At 39.3% G+C, this 17,378-nt stretch overlaps 1 protein-coding gene across 2 annotated transcripts in view; it reads left to right on the forward strand.

The window, feature by feature from the left end:
• Positions 1-17,378, forward strand: part of wdpcp (WD repeat containing planar cell polarity effector) — a 131,760-nt gene that overhangs the window by 3,004 nt on the left and 111,378 nt on the right. For both annotated transcript variants that reach the window (XM_002939317.5, XM_012963839.3), the window contains one exon: positions 15,738-15,798. In XM_002939317.5, the coding sequence (XP_002939363.1) occupies positions 15,738-15,798 (61 nt within the window). The remainder of the gene's footprint in view (positions 1-15,737; positions 15,799-17,378) is intronic.

Raw genomic sequence — 17,378 nt, forward strand, 5'->3', positions numbered from 1 at the left:
TATAGTAGAGTTACTGTAGCAAACACACCAGTTTTACCAGTGCAGGGCAACGATGCATTATATTTTTATTTTACTGTAAAGCTCTTTCATTTTTTGGTGTTACTGTTCCTTTAACATTCAGAGGTATGTCATATTGCTTATGGTGTAGTTGTGTTCTTTTTATGCTAAATGACTGGATAATCAAGAAGCCTGAGCATGCATGAGCAGTTGTAGGTTTGTCAAATGCAGAACATAATGCTTTGAAAGCAGGGTAGAGAAAGTAGGTCAGCTGCAAGTTGATTTAGCACAACAGATTGCCTCTCAGTGGCACAGATAAGGTTGGGCTGAGGGAAGCAGCACAGTGGATTATCCTCTTCTTCAGATATGTTTGCGTATATAGGCAAACACTTGCACACTGGGTGCAGACAGTGAGGAATGAGGTTCGATGACTGATTCTCTAATTTAGCTGTAGCAACAACTTGGATTGATAGGATAAAAATGGAGGCCTTTTTACAAAACAAAAGATTAATGACCCATATTTGTGCAGTATCTGTGCAGCTGTTCTCAAAAGGTAGCAATCCCACCTAACAACCTAAGGAATTAAGGGAAAATGGCGTGTGCTAAAGGATGTAAGGTTCCTGGAACAGTCCTATCAAACTAGGTTCAATTCATTCAACATTTAAAAAATTTCTTTTTGCATGAGTCTTTGGGAAAATGAACATCACTGTTTTTGTTGTCATTTCTGTACTGTGTCCTACAGTTTTATTTATAACCTTTATTGCCATCTAGTGGATATAAAATAGTACAACTTGTGTAGTGGTCTGGCTTTGAAATTGTTATACACTGACAGCTTTGCACATGTTTATGTCTGTGTAACAGCAATGCATGTGTATGAAGCATGCAATTACAACTCAATATGTGAGTTATGGCTCTTTAAGATTGCAAGCTTTTTTGGGCAGAGCCCTCCCTACCTCTTCTGTAGGTTTTTGGTTGTTTTTGTATGCAGCCTTAATGTTCAGTGTAAACACACAAGGATTGTACTGCTGGTGCTTTAATAATATTTATATTAATAATTATAGTAGCGAATAAATGCTGTTTAATTTGTGAGTGTAGTTTTGACTCCCGGAGCAACCTGTATAGACTCAAACACAAGTGCTCTTTGCTTAAGACGTTCTGTAGATTTTTACAGTACTGTAATAGTAAGGGACCAAACATATAGCAGAAGGAAAAGTTGCTGTCACTGATATTTAAACTATTCACTGAGGGTGTGTACAGATAATTCATACAGACAGAAAACGAGATCCTTTGCACTTACCCATGTTATATATTAAACAACATTAAAACAAAAAAGCCTGGGTCCCCTGCCGATGCCTCTCTCTCTGTCCAAAACACATGGCCTAATTGCCACCAAATAGCCTAAGGAAGTAAAGCAGGCACAGCCGATGCCAACCCTGACTATTATTACAAGGTACAGGGGTGGTTGGCTGTATTGCGGCATGTTGGTAAAGCGATTCAGAAGGGGGGAGAGAAGCCTTTGCAGGGGACCAAGTTTGTGTAAGAGGGTTTCATTCTCTCTTAAAACAGGATTTGTAATATATTTGTAATAATTTGTAATATATTCAAGTTATTAATAGATCAATGAGTGTAGGTCTGGCAAGTTGACCAACCATGTCAGCCACTCTTGGTCTTGCCAGACCTACACTCATTGATCTATTAATAATTCTAAAATTGAATTATGTATTTTTTTTAGGGACTATTATTATTATTATTATTATGTTATCCAGGCAACTTGCATTTCGAGTTTTCAACACCCAAATTGACCTTTTCCACCATCACAGGAGCTTATGTAGTTCAGCGCAGAATACTTGTGCACTCCATTATCGCTATCACAATGGCAGACCACTGGTAACTTCTTACCTATACCAAAAGCTACACAGAATACAATGTCCTTTCTCAAAGCAGCAATTTATGCAAAAATGATGCTCCAAATTATATATAGAAACTACCTTTGACCTTTTAGGGAGGCTCAGCCTCAGCTTCTGCCAGCCTGGACAGCTCTTTTTTTTATTGCCTGCACTTGATCTGATACTGTTAGTAATCACTGTAAGGCTGATGTCAGACTACACGTAGGGCGGATATTTTCGTTAAGCGGAAAAATGCTTGCCGAAAATTCCGCCCTACGCCTCCTACTTGTGCCTGCACCCGAATGAATGGAATACACTTGGGTGCAGGCACATGTAGCAGAAATACGCATAAAAATTAGAGAGTTTGAAAGTCTTGCATTTTTATGCGTATTTCGGCTACATGTGCCTGCACCCCAGCGTATTCCATTCATTTGGGTGCAGGCACATGTAGGAGGCATAGGGCGGTATTTTCGGCAAGCCCTTTTTTTTTCGCTTTCCGAAAATATCCGCCCTACGCCTCGTCTGGCATTAGCCTTAGTAATACTGGGAATGAGTCCTTTTCTGAATTTATTTTACTTTATTTGCTAGTTCAGCATCAGATCCCAGCAGCTCTTTCTTCATTGTGCAAGGGTTGAATTTAGTAAGAAGCAAAAGTGTCAGGGCCATCTAAAACAGAAAGTTAAGGCTAAGGCAGTCCAGGACTGAAGCATACAATACTGCCATGGGAAAACATGCTTTTCTTTCAAAAAGCATTAGTTAATAGCGCTCCTCCAGCAATTCTGTATTGGTTCTTAAAAGTGCAAACACATTTTTTATACAGGTATGGGACCTGTTATCCAGAATGCTCAGGACCTGGGGTTTTCCGGATAAGGGATCTTTCTGTAATTTGGATCTTCATACCTTAAGTATACTAAAGAATAATTTAAATTTTTAAATATTAAATAAACCCAATAGGATAGCTTTGCCTCCAATAAGGATTAATAATATTTTAGTTGAGATCAAGTACAAAGTACTGTTTTATCATTACAGAGAAAAAGGAAATCATTTTTAAAAATTAGAATTATTTGCTTATAATGGAGTCTATGGTAAACGGCCTCAGGCCCGGATTTGTGTGGAGAGGCCACAAAGGGCCGGGCCTAGGGCGGCACCAAAATCTTAAATTTTTTGTTCCCATATGGAGCAATGGGGACTTCTCAACCACTGCTCCATTTGCAAGTGCCAGCAGCAGATCAGCTGATTCTCTGATGGGGTTTGAAAAGAAAAATGTTTCCCATGACAGTTTTCCTTTAAGCAGTGTCAGTGTCCCAAGTTAAAGCACAGGTTGTGGGCAGGCAGCAATCAGAATAGCCTTTAACAACAGGGATCAGCAAACCAGTATTTACATAAAGTTTAAAGGGAAACTTCACCACCAATATATTGCATAAACAAGCTCATGTGTAAAACCCTGCTTCATCTAAACAAACCATGTTCTTAAAAATATACTTTTTAGTAGTATGTGCCATTGGGTAATCCTAAATAGAAAATTGCCATTTTAAGAATTAAGGTCCGCCCCCTGGGATCATAGGATTCACAGTGCACACAAACAAGCCAAGGCACACATACATGCTAGGCCCCATCAGCCAATTAATGGGCACAGTTCTGTCTTACTCCCACACTACTTCCTGTTACAGTTAGAGCTGCTTTATTTCCTGTCAGCTGATCTCTGAGGGAGCACACAGCCCATCACTAAATGGTGGCTTAGGGGAAAGGATGTAAAAGGGTGATATTTACTGATATATAAATATATTCCAGATCACTTAATATAATATAAACTATCTGTTGGTTAAGTATTCCTTCTGGGGGTATAGTTTTCCTTTAAAAGGAATAATGACACCACTAATAACATTGGGTTCATGTACACCTGCTACAGACCTACAACATGAGTGTTATACTTCCTAAGGAAAAAATAGTAGCTGGCTAGCACTGAATACTGTCTGCATCTGTAAAAAACTGCAGTAAAAATAGTTTTATTTATGAAAAACACACCAGATATTTCAGAGCTTTACATGTTTGTGCTGCCACAGTGCACTTAAAGGGGACCTGTCACCCAAAGAAATAATTCCAATTTCTTTTTTTGATTGTGTTTGTTAAGCAAAATTAACTTCACATACTAAATAAATGATATAAATCTTGTTTCCTTCAGCTTTGGGAATATACAATCACAACCAGCAGGCAGCTGCCATTTTGTGGGAACTGTTATTAAGGCAAACTTTGTATCACCCCAAAATCTTGTGTATGTGCCAGAATGGGGGACCTGATACCCAGGCTCATGCACAGGATACACAATTAGATGGTGAGAAGGTAGGGGGAATGTGAGTGCTGAATGGAAAGTTTAAGTAATTGTCTGCCTAAGGCATAGAGGCGGGGCAGGCAGAATATGATTGACAGCTGGGATTTTTACATGCATTTATAATGGGTTTGAATGTGTTAATATAAAAATTAATTTTGGTTTCATGTTTAATTTGAAAAGGAATTTTATTATACAGCTTTTCATGTCTGGGTGACAGGTTCACTTTAACCTTAGGCTTACTGGGATTGTGGCACACTATGAATTTGGTGCTGACAATGGGGCAGTGTGGGTGTAATGACATTGGTGCTCACACAAAGCTGGGCACTTACAAACTGCGCCTAATCGAAGTGCTTAGGAGTACATAGCTGCTTCAGTTTTGATGGGATTTGAATTAATTTTTATGTTTTTTGCCAAATATCAAACTCCCACCATTATCATGCAGCTAATGATTTGTACCTTAGTCAAAGGTGATACCCATAGATTTCTGCCATTCAAAATGAACTACATGCACAATTCTTTAACACCTTTTACTTTTTCTTTATTTACATTTACACTTTAAGCAGCCAAATATTAGCCAACCTAGCCTAGTAACTTTTGTCATTTCTCCTCAGTAGGCATCTGCAAAGTGATACTTTCATAAATTATGTATAGGGTAATTACAGGCTCATTACATCAGTAGTACAAAACCTCTTTGGATACTGTTACATTCCCATGAATGGAATGAATTCTGTACTGGGCAGAACCCTGGTGTCCCTGTAACAATGTATCCATCATATGTGGCTGATGGAGGATGAACAGCCCTGAGATACTGTAGCTGGTAGCTGAAGATTGTGCTGGTACGTAGGCTTTATACTTATACAAAATTTGCCAAATATAAAGAGTACAATAACATTTTAAGACTGCTCCACTAATTTTCATGTGAATAGTAGCCATTGATGGGCAGGGTTACAGGAACAGACAAAATGTTCCACATTTTTTTCGTTAGCTTTTGTATAGTGTTGCAGAGTTTGGTTTCTAAGCAGAACAATAAAAAAAATAGCTGTGCTAAAAATAGAAGTTTTTTCAACAATGTGTATTATAATAACATTTATAATTTTATAGACCGTTCAGCAAATTTACAACATGCATAGGCATAACTGGAATTGCTGTGGGAATGTAGGAGGGATGCTAGTTGGGGTTAAAGTCTGTCTCTTTGAATTTACTTGCATGCATTCTCTGGAAGGATTTCTCACTCTCTTAAGCAGAGGTTCCTCTAGATTTGCCAGTTGTTATTAGCAGGTCGTATTTCCTGCAAGGGCTCCCCACATATTCCCCAACAGCACCCTCGCTCTGTCTGCTTGCTTCCCTACATAACTCTTCTATTGTCTGCCCTGCTGCTTCTGACTTTTCTGCATATGATTCTGCAGAAGCCCCTGATTAACAACCTTGAAAATGAGGATACCAGACTGTCTTTTGCTACATTATATGTATGTATGTATATCGTTATTTATAAAGCGCTACTTATGTATGTAGCGCTGTACAGTAGAATACATTAGTACTAACGGGATTATTAAGATAATAATAGATAAATACAAAGTATAACAATAAATACAGATAAATACAAGATAAATACAGTTGCAATAATTTAAGAGTGAAAGACACAAGAGGATAGAGGTCCCTGCCCCGTAGAGCTTACAATCTATATTGAAGGGTAACTTACAGACACAAATAGGCAAATATAAGTGCTGTAGGTCACAGTGGGTGACACTACAATATAAGTGCTATTTCCCAGATCAGGTGCTGGGTGAGTCTTTAAGTTCAGTTTTAAAAAGACTGGGGGAGGATTCTCTCCGGAGGAAATCAGGGAGGGCATTACAAATGTAAGGGGCAGCAAGGCAGAAAGGTTTAAGGTGGGAAACAGCAGTAGTAGTGGGGGGCGCAACCAAACGATTGCTCTGCGAGGAACGAAGGAGTCGGCCAGGAACATACGGAGACACAAGGGAAGAGATGTAGTGAGGAGCAGAGGAATGGAGGGCTTTGAAGGTTAAGAGAAGGAGTTTGTAAGATATTCATTATATCTGATACTGCTGTCAGTAACAAATACATTGTGTATACTGAAAAGCTGCTTAGAACTGCATTTTCTTTTATTCTGCAATTTTTTTTACATACACTTTAAAATATTTATTTTGATCATCTGTGAGGACTTGGATCTCTCATCCTCAGGCAAAACTTTTCTTACTTATTCCCTCTGTATTGGATTTACGTGTATTTCTTTTTTATTTTAGTGACAGCTGGCACAATGTAACCTCCTAACAATTACTGGTGTGCCCTGGGCCATTTGCCAGCAATTGACTATATTGCTAACCTGCAACAGGAACTACATTTCCAAAAACATATAACTGCCTTTATTTGGTTATCAGGGGATTGCATTATCTGTATGTAACTGTAACACAGATTATTAAAGCAACTTTAATGCTACTTAACACCCAACAACCGAATTCCTTAGTTTTTCTCTGTTTTCTGTTGTATCCTTGGATTGAAAAAAAAGTGGAAGGTACTAATATTGAATCTTTGCTGTCTCTATATTAGCACTGTTATAAAAATCTAGCCTAATTCTTGTTTTGTGATTCATTAACATGGGTGCTTAATTCCACTATCATAGTTGCATTTAATTTTGCACAATCATACTGCCAGTTAAAAGATGAAAGCAAAGATCTGAATGATAAAGGCAGTTGCACATTTTTACTTTGTATCAAGGTTTTCCAGTTGGGCCCACACATGGGATGCAGTCTTCCAGAGGGTTTGTATCAGTGTCGGATTGGCCCACAGCGATACCAGAAAATCTCCCAGTGGGCCCAGGTGTCAGTGGGCCCTCCTGCTTCTAGCCATTTGGTCTAATTTATAGTTATTCCCTATTTCTGTATGGGAACAAAACAACTAAATATACAGAAGAATAGATTATAGTATATAAAGATAAAAAAAACTAGGAAAATATAAAGACTGAGTAAGAAGTGGATGAAAAATGGTTTGGAGAGTGGGCCCATGGTCTAGGTTTTCTGGTGGGCCCCTGGGGTCCCAGTCCGACACTGGTTTGTATGGCCCCTGTTTGCCCAGTATCTCCAATGATTTTTTAGTATGGCATCATTGTTTTAATATAGTCTGACTCTTAAACATGTAGGGTCAATTATGCAATATTCTTAAATGGAAAACTTGAACACCACTGAATCATTTCTCTTGTTGCTAGAGTAACTGTGTTAGAGCTCAGAACACTAGATGGTGCTGTGATGATAAAAAATCTATTAATGTAGTTTTGTTCCTGTTGCTATCTGTAATCTGTTATTGTGAGAAGAGGCTTGAACTTAATATTTTATCTTTTACACTTCTTGAATTACTTGCCTTCTACCTCTTTCTGGTTTTCAAATTGGGGAAAAAAACTATTGGTCTATTGGGTTATTATTGTTACTGTTTATTACTTTTGTTTTTGTTCAGGCACCCTCCTAGTCATCCTCCAGTCTCTCATTCAAACAACTTCCTGGTTGCTAGGGTACATTGAACTATAGCAACCAGATAGCTGCTGAAGTTCCAAACTGGAGACCTGCTGAGAAAAAGAAAAATAATCGGAAATAAACCCACAAAATAAAAATTTAAGACCAATTACAAATTGTATCATAATATCACTGTCGTATCAGAATATCACTGTCATATCAGAATTGAGTTGAAATGGCAGTCAAAGCCTTGACTATTTTTGTTGTGGAGTCTTGAGTTTAGAGGGCCAGTAAACATTAGACACAAAATGTAATCCTACTTTTCAGCATATTTTGTATGCAGCATTTTACCATTTACGTGTTATTTACTAAACCAGACAGATATCAAAATAAAAGCAGTAGTGTTCATTAATTGAAATATATGTGGTACATTGCTCCTTAGAATGTAGGTCTGTGTGAACACGGAGCTAAGCTAATTATTGCTGATTTGGCATGAAACACATGAATTTCATATCATTTTTTTAGCACAAGAAGGGCATTCTAATAATGTGGTCCTTAGAATGGTGGGTATAGGCGCCGTCGGTTTGGGGACTGCATCAATGAGGGTGATACAATCCCCTATCCGATGGTAAAATCAAACCTGCCCGATCAAGATCTGCCCGATTTCTGGCCAGATGTATGTCAGGCAGTTCCGTCGTTTGTGCCCAAACACTGGCTGATAAGCTGCAGAATCGTTCTAAAGGACCAATATTGTCAGCTAGAATCGGCCCATATGGGGCCTCCTTTAGAGTCTGGCAGATACTGAATTTGACAGAGATTTAAAAGATATCAGTATCTGTATATGATTATAAGTTAGTTTTATTTAATAGAAGATTCACAATAAGTTCCATTGCTTCTCTTTATATCTGGAAAGTGTGTCAGCACAACTAGTATGAATTACTTTATTCACAATTTATTATCTTCCTGATGGCCCTTCTCTTCCCGCTCTGGGTAATTTCTTTATATAAACTTCTTGCACAAGAGAATACATTTAACTCATTTTAGAATTGTCTCTCACTATTTAAGAATTATCTGAATAATTATAACAAGCTATTCTGATAATATTTGATCTAAGCTAAGTAAAACACTTCTAAATGAGGGAGAATTATTAGTCAGAACATAACATTGATTGGCTTTTCTGACTTATCTTTGCTTCAAAATCTGAACAGTATAATTAAAAAAAAATAATCTCTGTGATACTAATTACTGGTTGAGACGTTAAGACTGCCTCAGGCCCTTTGCAAAACCACTTGTGGGAGAGGAAATGCCTTCCCTGCAAGTCATTTTTGTACAAGAATATAAACTGGCAGCTGTAATATATTAAATTAGCAGATGACTTTTATTCGTAGTATTTTTTACACCTTTCAGAATGTTACTGCCCCAACATGAATGCAGTCCAAATAGAAAAGGTAAAGCCTTGAATTCTATGTAATGTAAATGTAAAACTACAGTTGGTGTGTTAATGGAAATAGGAAGGAGGACTTTGTGATTATACAAATCCACATGTTTATTGCCTGCTTATTCATATTCGGATTTCTTATATTTGCAGTAGTTTAGTTCATCTATACCACTGTCTATTTTTCTTTGGTTGGTGAATGATTACCCGTCTTAATGTAAGTGGTGCAGTTCAAAAAAATGATTGATTTGATTTACCTGTACGGATGTACCTGAGCTGGGATTTGTAAACTTGTTGTTACTGCAGCTTGAAGATAGATCATTTATTTGACTAAGTTGAAAGGGTGGTTAAAGGAGAAGGAAAGGTAAAATCACTGGGGGGTGCCAAAATATTAGGCTCCCCCCAGTGATTGTAATCACTTACCTGATACCCTGGCTCAGTGCTCCTGTTAGGAGAAAACCACACCAGCCTGGGGTAGCTGCGAAGAGAGTGATCCTCTCCCTCCTGTCTTCTTTCTTCACGATCCCAGGGCTGACCCGTGCGCAGAAGAGTGAAAAAGCTGGCTTTTTTTTTTTAAAGTTTGGCTTTTCACTTTACTGCTCATACGCAAGCAGCGCAAAGACAAAAGGAGGAGGAGGATTGCTGGCTTGCAGCTACATATAAGGTAAGTGATTAAAATCACTTACCCCCAGTGATTGTACCTATTCTGTCTCAGTGATGAGTAATTTTGTCACTGGAAAACATGTTTTTTTTTTCAAAATGCATCAGTTAATAGTGCTCCTCCACTCTGCACTGAAGTCCATTTTTTAAAAGAGCAAACAGATTTTTTTTTTTATATCTAATTTTTGACATGGGGCTAGCCATTGCCTTCCTTTCCCAGGTTGCCACAGCCATGTGACTTGTGCTCTGATAAACTTCAGCTCTATCTATCACCATCATATAGTTTTTGAATTCTTTAGCTTCCACTTCTGACTCTTTCAAATGGAGGGGGGGGGGGGGTCAGTGACCCTAGCAGTCAAAAAGTATTGCTCTGTGAGGCTATAATTTTGTCATTGCTACTTACTTCTATATTACCTTTTAAATGCATATTTTTCTCACTCGCTCGATCCACTGCCTGGTTGCTAGGGTACATAAGACCCAAGCAACTAGATAGCTGGTAAATACTAAACTAGATAGATGATGAACAAAAAGCTAACTAATTAAAAAACCAATAAAAAAAAAAAAAGGCTAAATGCAAATTGTATCAGAATATCAATGTCTACATCATACTATGGAGCTGATTTATTAAAGTCCAAATTTTGGACTGTGAAAGGTACGTTTAAGAAAAAATCATATCAAATACAAATTTCGGATCACATCGTGGTCATATGAAAATATCATGGTACGATCTGAAAGTTCCTAAATTTTCGTATAAGAACGATTGTAAAAGGGGCAAAAAACTTTCCGACTTTGATCCTTCTGTGCATGATTTTGGCACTCTGCAGCTCCAACCTGGCCCAAGGAAAGTCTCCCATAGGGCTCAATGGCACTCTGCAGCTCCAACCTGGCCCAAGGAAAGTCTCCCATAGGGCTCAATGGCACTCTGCAGCTCCAACCTGGCCCAAGGAAAGTCTCCCATAGGGCTCTATGGCACTCTGCAGCTCCAACCCGGCCCAAGGAAAGTCTACCATAGGGCTCAATGGCACTCTGCAGCTCCAACCCGGCCCAAGGAAAGCCTCCCATAGGGCTCAATGGCACTCTGCAGCTCCAACCCGGCCCAAGGAAAGTCTCCCATAGGGCTCAATGGCACTCTGCAGCTCCAACCCGGCCCAAGGAAAGTCTCCCATAGGGCTCAATGGCACTCTGCAGCTCCAACCTGGCCCAAGGAAAGTCTCCCATAGGGCTCAATGGCACTCTGCAGCTCCAACCTGGCCCAAGGAAAGTCTCCCATAGGGCTCAATGGCACTCTGCAGCTCCAACCTGGCCCAAGGAAAGTCTCCCATAGGGCTCAATGGCACTCTGCAGCTCCAACCTGGCCCAAGGAAAGTCTCCCATAGGGCTCAATGGCACTCTGCAGCTCCAACCCGGCCCAAGGAAAGTCTCCCATAGGGCTCAATGGCACTCTGCAGCTCCAACCTGGCCCAAGGAAAGTCTCCCATAGGACTCAATGGCACTCTGCAGCTCCAACCCGGCCCAAGGAAAGCCTCCCATAGGGCTCAATGGCACTCTGCAGCTCCAACCCGACCCAAGGAAAGTCTCCCATAGGGCTCAATGGCACTCTGCAGCTCCAACCCGGCCCAAGGAAAGCCTCCCATAGGGCTCAATGGCACTCTGCAGCTCCAACCCGACCCAAGGAAAGTCTCCCATAGGGCTCAATGGCACTCTGCAGCTCCAACCTGGCCCAAGGGAAGTCACGATATCGAAGCTTGAATAAATTTTGAAACTTTCATACTCGTTGCGACAAATATGATTTTGTTGCACAAATTGTCGCAAAGTATGAAAAAGTTTCGGAAATAAAAATAAATTTCTTCGTTGAACCCGTGAGTGCTTAACTCTGTTGGAATATATATATACATATATATAATATGTGTGTGTTGGATTATTTTGCTTCAGTCTTTTGTGTGCCGGCACTCGTGTTTTAGAAGAATATCAGAGCTTGCGTGCAGTCCAGATGATATTGTGCTGTTGTCAAAGGCTATTGTGTTAGCTGAAACTTTGATGTACTATAAGTCTTGTGTATTGCATGGCTCTCATATCATCTTTGGGGCATGTAGTGCAATATTTCCTGTATTAAACGTGCTTGTTATTTTTCCTTGCCCTCTACTGTAGTAAGATCATTTCCCAAGAGAAAGGGAGTATGTTTTATTCAGTTGCATAGAAAAAATACTGACCCTTGTGTTATTCTCAGATATGTGGTGACAGAATTGCTGACAAGATCTAAATGTGCCCTCCTGTATCATATCCAGTCAGTTTAGCAATTGTAAAATATTTTATATATTTTTTTTTTAATCCAAAAGATTTTGCTAGTGGCTCGCAAATTAGAAATCTTACCTGAGGAATGTATTCAGAATATATACCAAGAATCAGTTTTTGGTTTGGGCTGCCATTCTGAAAATCAGACATTTTTCAGCTTTAATTATCAGATTAAATATGTGCACATTTTTTGAACTGCATTCATTCTAAACCAGGGGGCATGTAACCTTTAATAAAAAAAAATTATATAGTTTGTGGATGATGAGCTAGAGCCATATCCACATACCCTATATGAATGCTCCTGGCCTATGAGAGTGCTCCAAGCAGGTCACCTGCTCATCAGGCTTCACATATGTCCCATTCAGTGCTCTTGAACTGGCAGCATTTAGGCAGGGGGAAGTGATGTGTGGGCTGGCCCGATACCTGCGAGTCGGGTGCGTTCGGGGCGACCTCAACACATTACTTGCGGGCCATGGGTGGGTTCAGGTTGAGCTCTTCCACTTGCCCTCCTTGCCCGCAGCCAAACACTGGTGGCTTCCTCATCTGGCTTCTGTATTTATAGGCGAGCCCCTGCCATGCCCCTTTTGTGATGTCATTGTGGGGTGGGTTGGGCACGGGTCTATAAATACAGGGGTGAAGCCAGGTCAGGTTGGGAGCAGGCGGGTTAGGGTTGGGTACGGGTTGACTTGTACTCGACCCACACATAACTAGCAGGGGGTATATGTGATTATGGGGGAGAGGAGGCAATGGCTTTGCGGGCTCACAGGCTTCTGACAAACCTGCACAGCATGCCATCTTATGGGTTTGTTTAACAATTTTCGAGTTTGTGAATTTCGAGTTTTTTTCTAATTCGAATAAACTCTCATTTTAAATAAAAACTCAAATGCTTGCTTATTTATTTTTTCAATTATTCTTTATTGTCAAATTTCAAATGTAAAAGGGGGGGTACAGAAGGCAAAAGGTGGTTTTACCGTATGTTACCAACAAACTAAATTGGTGACAAGTCAAGACAGCAAGTTACTTTCTGTTACAAACCAAAAAAAGAACAGTAAGACCTTTCTTCTAGTAACTTAAACGATGAACCTACATAACAATATAACCTTGTATGGAAGATTTTTAAAAAGAGAGCCGCGGCTCCCAGATTTTCCAGTCTGCACTGCTGGTATTGTGTATAATATGTGTAATTTATTTTGAGTCATTGATTGTTATTTGAGAATATCATGTAAAATCCTGTCCCAAAATTGTTTCAAAATCGGACATACATATGTGGACATGTGTACTTTTATCTTGTCCACATCTCCAACATAACTCTGAGCTGTTGGGATTTTTTTTTTTAGTTTTGATGGTGTATAGTGCCATCTAGTGTATAATTTATAATGCATCTCCCGTCCATTCATGGGCAGATTTTAGCTGCCGATTCGGGACCAATTGCCCCCCCGACGGCCTACCTGGCTGAGATCTGAAATCTGGCAGGTTTGACTTTCCATCGGATCGTGGACCGCACTGGCTCGTTAATGTGGTCCCTGATCAAACGGCGCATATGCCCGCCATTGGGCCAAATGATCTTAATAACCCGATTTGGTGGCCATATCGGGAGAAGGTCCGCTCGTTTGGCGACTTCGCCAGACAATCAAGTCTTCCCGTGTATGGCCACCTTAAGAGATTTATGTGTTGCGGCTAGAATTTTTTCCCATAACTGATCTGGAATTGTTATTTTCAAATGTTTTTACCCATTCCCTATGAGAGGGTTGCTTAGGGATTGTAGTGTTTCTCAGCACTACAATCCTTCCTGCTAAATATAGCCATGCTTGTGAAATAAATATATAATCAATACGTGAATAAACTTGGTGTGATTTTAAAAATGCGTGTTGTCTCTGTATTTGGGGTGGAGTACACTCGAGGTGTTAACTAAGGGCCAGATTCATGAAATCACAAGTTCAAATCTCGAATGGGATAAATTCGTATTGGATACAATAATTTGTTAAGATTGCAAATATCACAAATATCCTTACGAAAAAATCTTATTAGTTATGATAATATCGTATTGGCGATCCGAAAGTCACAAAATTTTGGTACCGAACGATTGTAAAATGCAGGAAAACCTTTCTGACTATGATCCTTCTGTGCATGATTTTGGAAGCCTCCCATAGGAATCAATGGCACTGTGCAGCTCCAACCTGGTCCAAGGAAAGTCACGATAACAAAATTTTGTCACAAAATACGAAAAAGTCGCCGAAAATACGCTCGGAGTATTCGTGGATTAGTAAATCTGCCCCTAAGTGTAGATCTGCCAGCCATTGTTTAAACTTTTTGAGTCCCTTGTAGGGAATGTGACTTTTAACATTAGAAGAATCTAACAATGGATTTAACATTAGATTACGGTCACCTCCTAAGATAACAAGACTCTCTGGGCCAGATTCATGAAATCACGAGTTCAAAACCCGAACGGGATAAATTCGGATTGGTGACAGTGACCTTCCTTAAAATGGAAAACTCATTTCTGATCAGCGCTCTCCTTGTTCGGCCTGTGAGTTTAGGTGGACGGCCTTGTCTTGGTAGGTTTACAGTTGTGCCATACTCCTTCCATTTCTGAATGATCGCTTGAACAGTGCTCCGTGGGATGTTCAAGGCTTTGGAAATCTTTTTGTAGCCTAAGCCTGCTTTAAATTTCTCAATAACTTTATCCCTGACCTGTCTGGTGTGTTCTTTGGACTTCATGGTGTTGTTGCTCCCAATATTCTCTTAGACAACCTCTGAGGCCGTCACAGAGCAGCTGTATTTGTACTGACATTAGATTACACACAGGAGCACTCTATTTAGTCATTAGCACTCATCAGGCAATGTCTATGGGCAACTGACTGCACTCAGACCAAAGGGGGCTGAATAATTACGCACACCCCACTTTGCAGTTATTTATTTGTAAAAAATGTTTGGAATCATGTATGATTTTCGTTCCACTTCTCACGTGTACACCACTTTGTATTGGTCTTTCACGTGGAATTCCAATAAAATTGATTCATGTTTGTGGCTGTAATGTGACAAAATGTGGAAAAGTTCAAGGGGGCCGAATACTTTTGCAAGCCACTGTAAATACCAAAAATTAGAGTTTTTGAACCATAACTCAAATTTTGGGAGTTTTCGCACAAAAAAATACGAATTGTGAAAAAAATTCAAATTCGAACTTTGATAAATCACCCCTTTAGTTTTGACTTGCTTATCTCTGCACTGGTGTTGTAATTATTTATCTAGCAAGGACAGCAAAACATTTTTTGTGGTTAAAACAATAGCCAAAAAAAAAGATGTTCAGTAGCCCTATTTATTGCACTCCGGATGCCACTTTATCACTGGGGGGGAATCATTAGAGGGGATGTGAGCACATATGACTGGCTGCCATTTATACCTTGAAATTCAACCAGTCAAGGTTACCATTATGAGAAGCAGTCATAGCAGTCATATATTTATTTTGTATCAAGGTCTGTCTGTTTCTGCTCTTTGTACATCCAGTATTGTGCTTTTTATTTATTTCTCTCTGAAGCAATGAAAGTTAGACAAGTATGTTTTGTTTTTGCTTTATATTAATTTTATGTCCCCTTTTACCAGCAGAGGCAGAATTTAATGTTACACTTTTCTGCTTGTTGTTCTGTTCTTTAACAGCACATATTTTTTTTCCACAGATGTCTTTTTGCCTGACTGAGCTGTACCTGTGGTCTTTAAAGAACACTTTGCACGTTGGAGGTAAACCTACTGAAAGCAAATTGCCAGACCATCACCACAATAGATTGCAGTGTGTTTGTAAGGCATGGCAGGTAGTTCTTGAATCAAAGGGAACTTCAGGTTCTGACTGGATTCAGATATTCCTTTGTTGCTGTTTTTATTTTACAGACTTTTAATTAACATTTCACTTGGCTGTACAGGTATGGGACCCATTATCCAGAATGCTCGGGACTTTCCAAAATTTGGATCTCCATGCCTTAAGTCTACTAAAAGATTATTTAAACATTAAGTAAACCCAATAGGACTGTTTTGCCTCCAGTAAGGATTAATTATATCTTATCTGGGATCAAGTACAAGGTACTGTTTTATTATTACAGAGGAAAAGGAAATTTTTAAAAATAAGAATTATTTTCTAATAATGGAGTCTATGGGGGACACCCTTTCCGTAATTCGGAACTTTCCGGATAACGGATCTGATACCTGTATTAAAAGCCATTTAATATTGCTGAATTTTTGACTCAATATACCAACAAGCCTTCAAAACCAAGTTTACAGTTATGATTTAAAATTATATATATTTAATATTTGTATTTCTCATGAATGAGTTTTTTTTCCTGAACTGTATACTATGAATAGCTTATTAATAGATCTTGGTGATATTTTTTAAAACTAGGATATCCAATTTTTTGGTATCATCTAATGATGATTTGCAGGGGGCCGGATTTGTAAGCTGGGCGCCCCGAGGCCGCCCCCAGTCAGTCACCCCCCGCACGCATTCGCATGTGTGAACGGCGCGGCATGCCGCCCCCCAATTTGTGCCGCCCTAGCCCGGGCCTTTGTGGCCTTTCCACAAATCCGTGCCTGATGATGTGCCTTTGGCTCCATCAATCTTACCTTCACCCTTGACCAGTTTCCAGTCCCTATCAATAAAAATAATTCCAATGATAATGATAAGCAGTGTAGGGTTTTAGCCACATGTTGCATTTTGTGATATGGGCAGAAAGTTTAGTTGTGATCTCATCCAGTCATATGTTTGCTGTGTCTCCCATGTGCATTTTTACAAACTTCAAACCACTTTTGATGAATTTTATTTTAGCAATATTTTTCTTTTTTTACTTTTCCATAAAGCCCAGCTTTGCGAAGAGACCAGATTATAGTTGTCCCATGAGAATTTTTATTTATCTCCACTGTGGATCTCTGTAGCTTCTTCAGAGTAGCCCTCTGACTAATGCATCTCTTACTTGGTCACTGTGTTTTTTAAACTAAATTTGCAATGGAAAAACATTCAACTAGTTATGGTACAGGTATGGGACCCTTTATCCAGAATGCTCGGGACCTGGGGTTTTTTAGATAAGGGGTCTTTCCGTAATTCGGATCTCCTGCCTTAAGTGTGCTAATAAAATTATTTAAACAGTAATTAAACCCAATAGGATTGTTTTGGCTCCAATAAGGATTAATTATATCTTAGTTGGGATCAAGTACAAGGTTCTGTTTTATTACTAGAGAGAAAAAGGAAACCATTTTTAAAAATGTGAATTGATTAAAATGACGTCTATGGGAGATGACCTTTCGTAATTCAGAACTTTCTGGATAATGGGTTT

This window comes from Xenopus tropicalis, chromosome 5 (genome assembly GCF_000004195.4).
Source record: "Xenopus tropicalis strain Nigerian chromosome 5, UCB_Xtro_10.0, whole genome shotgun sequence".
Taxonomy (NCBI): domain Eukaryota; kingdom Metazoa; phylum Chordata; class Amphibia; order Anura; family Pipidae; genus Xenopus; species Xenopus tropicalis.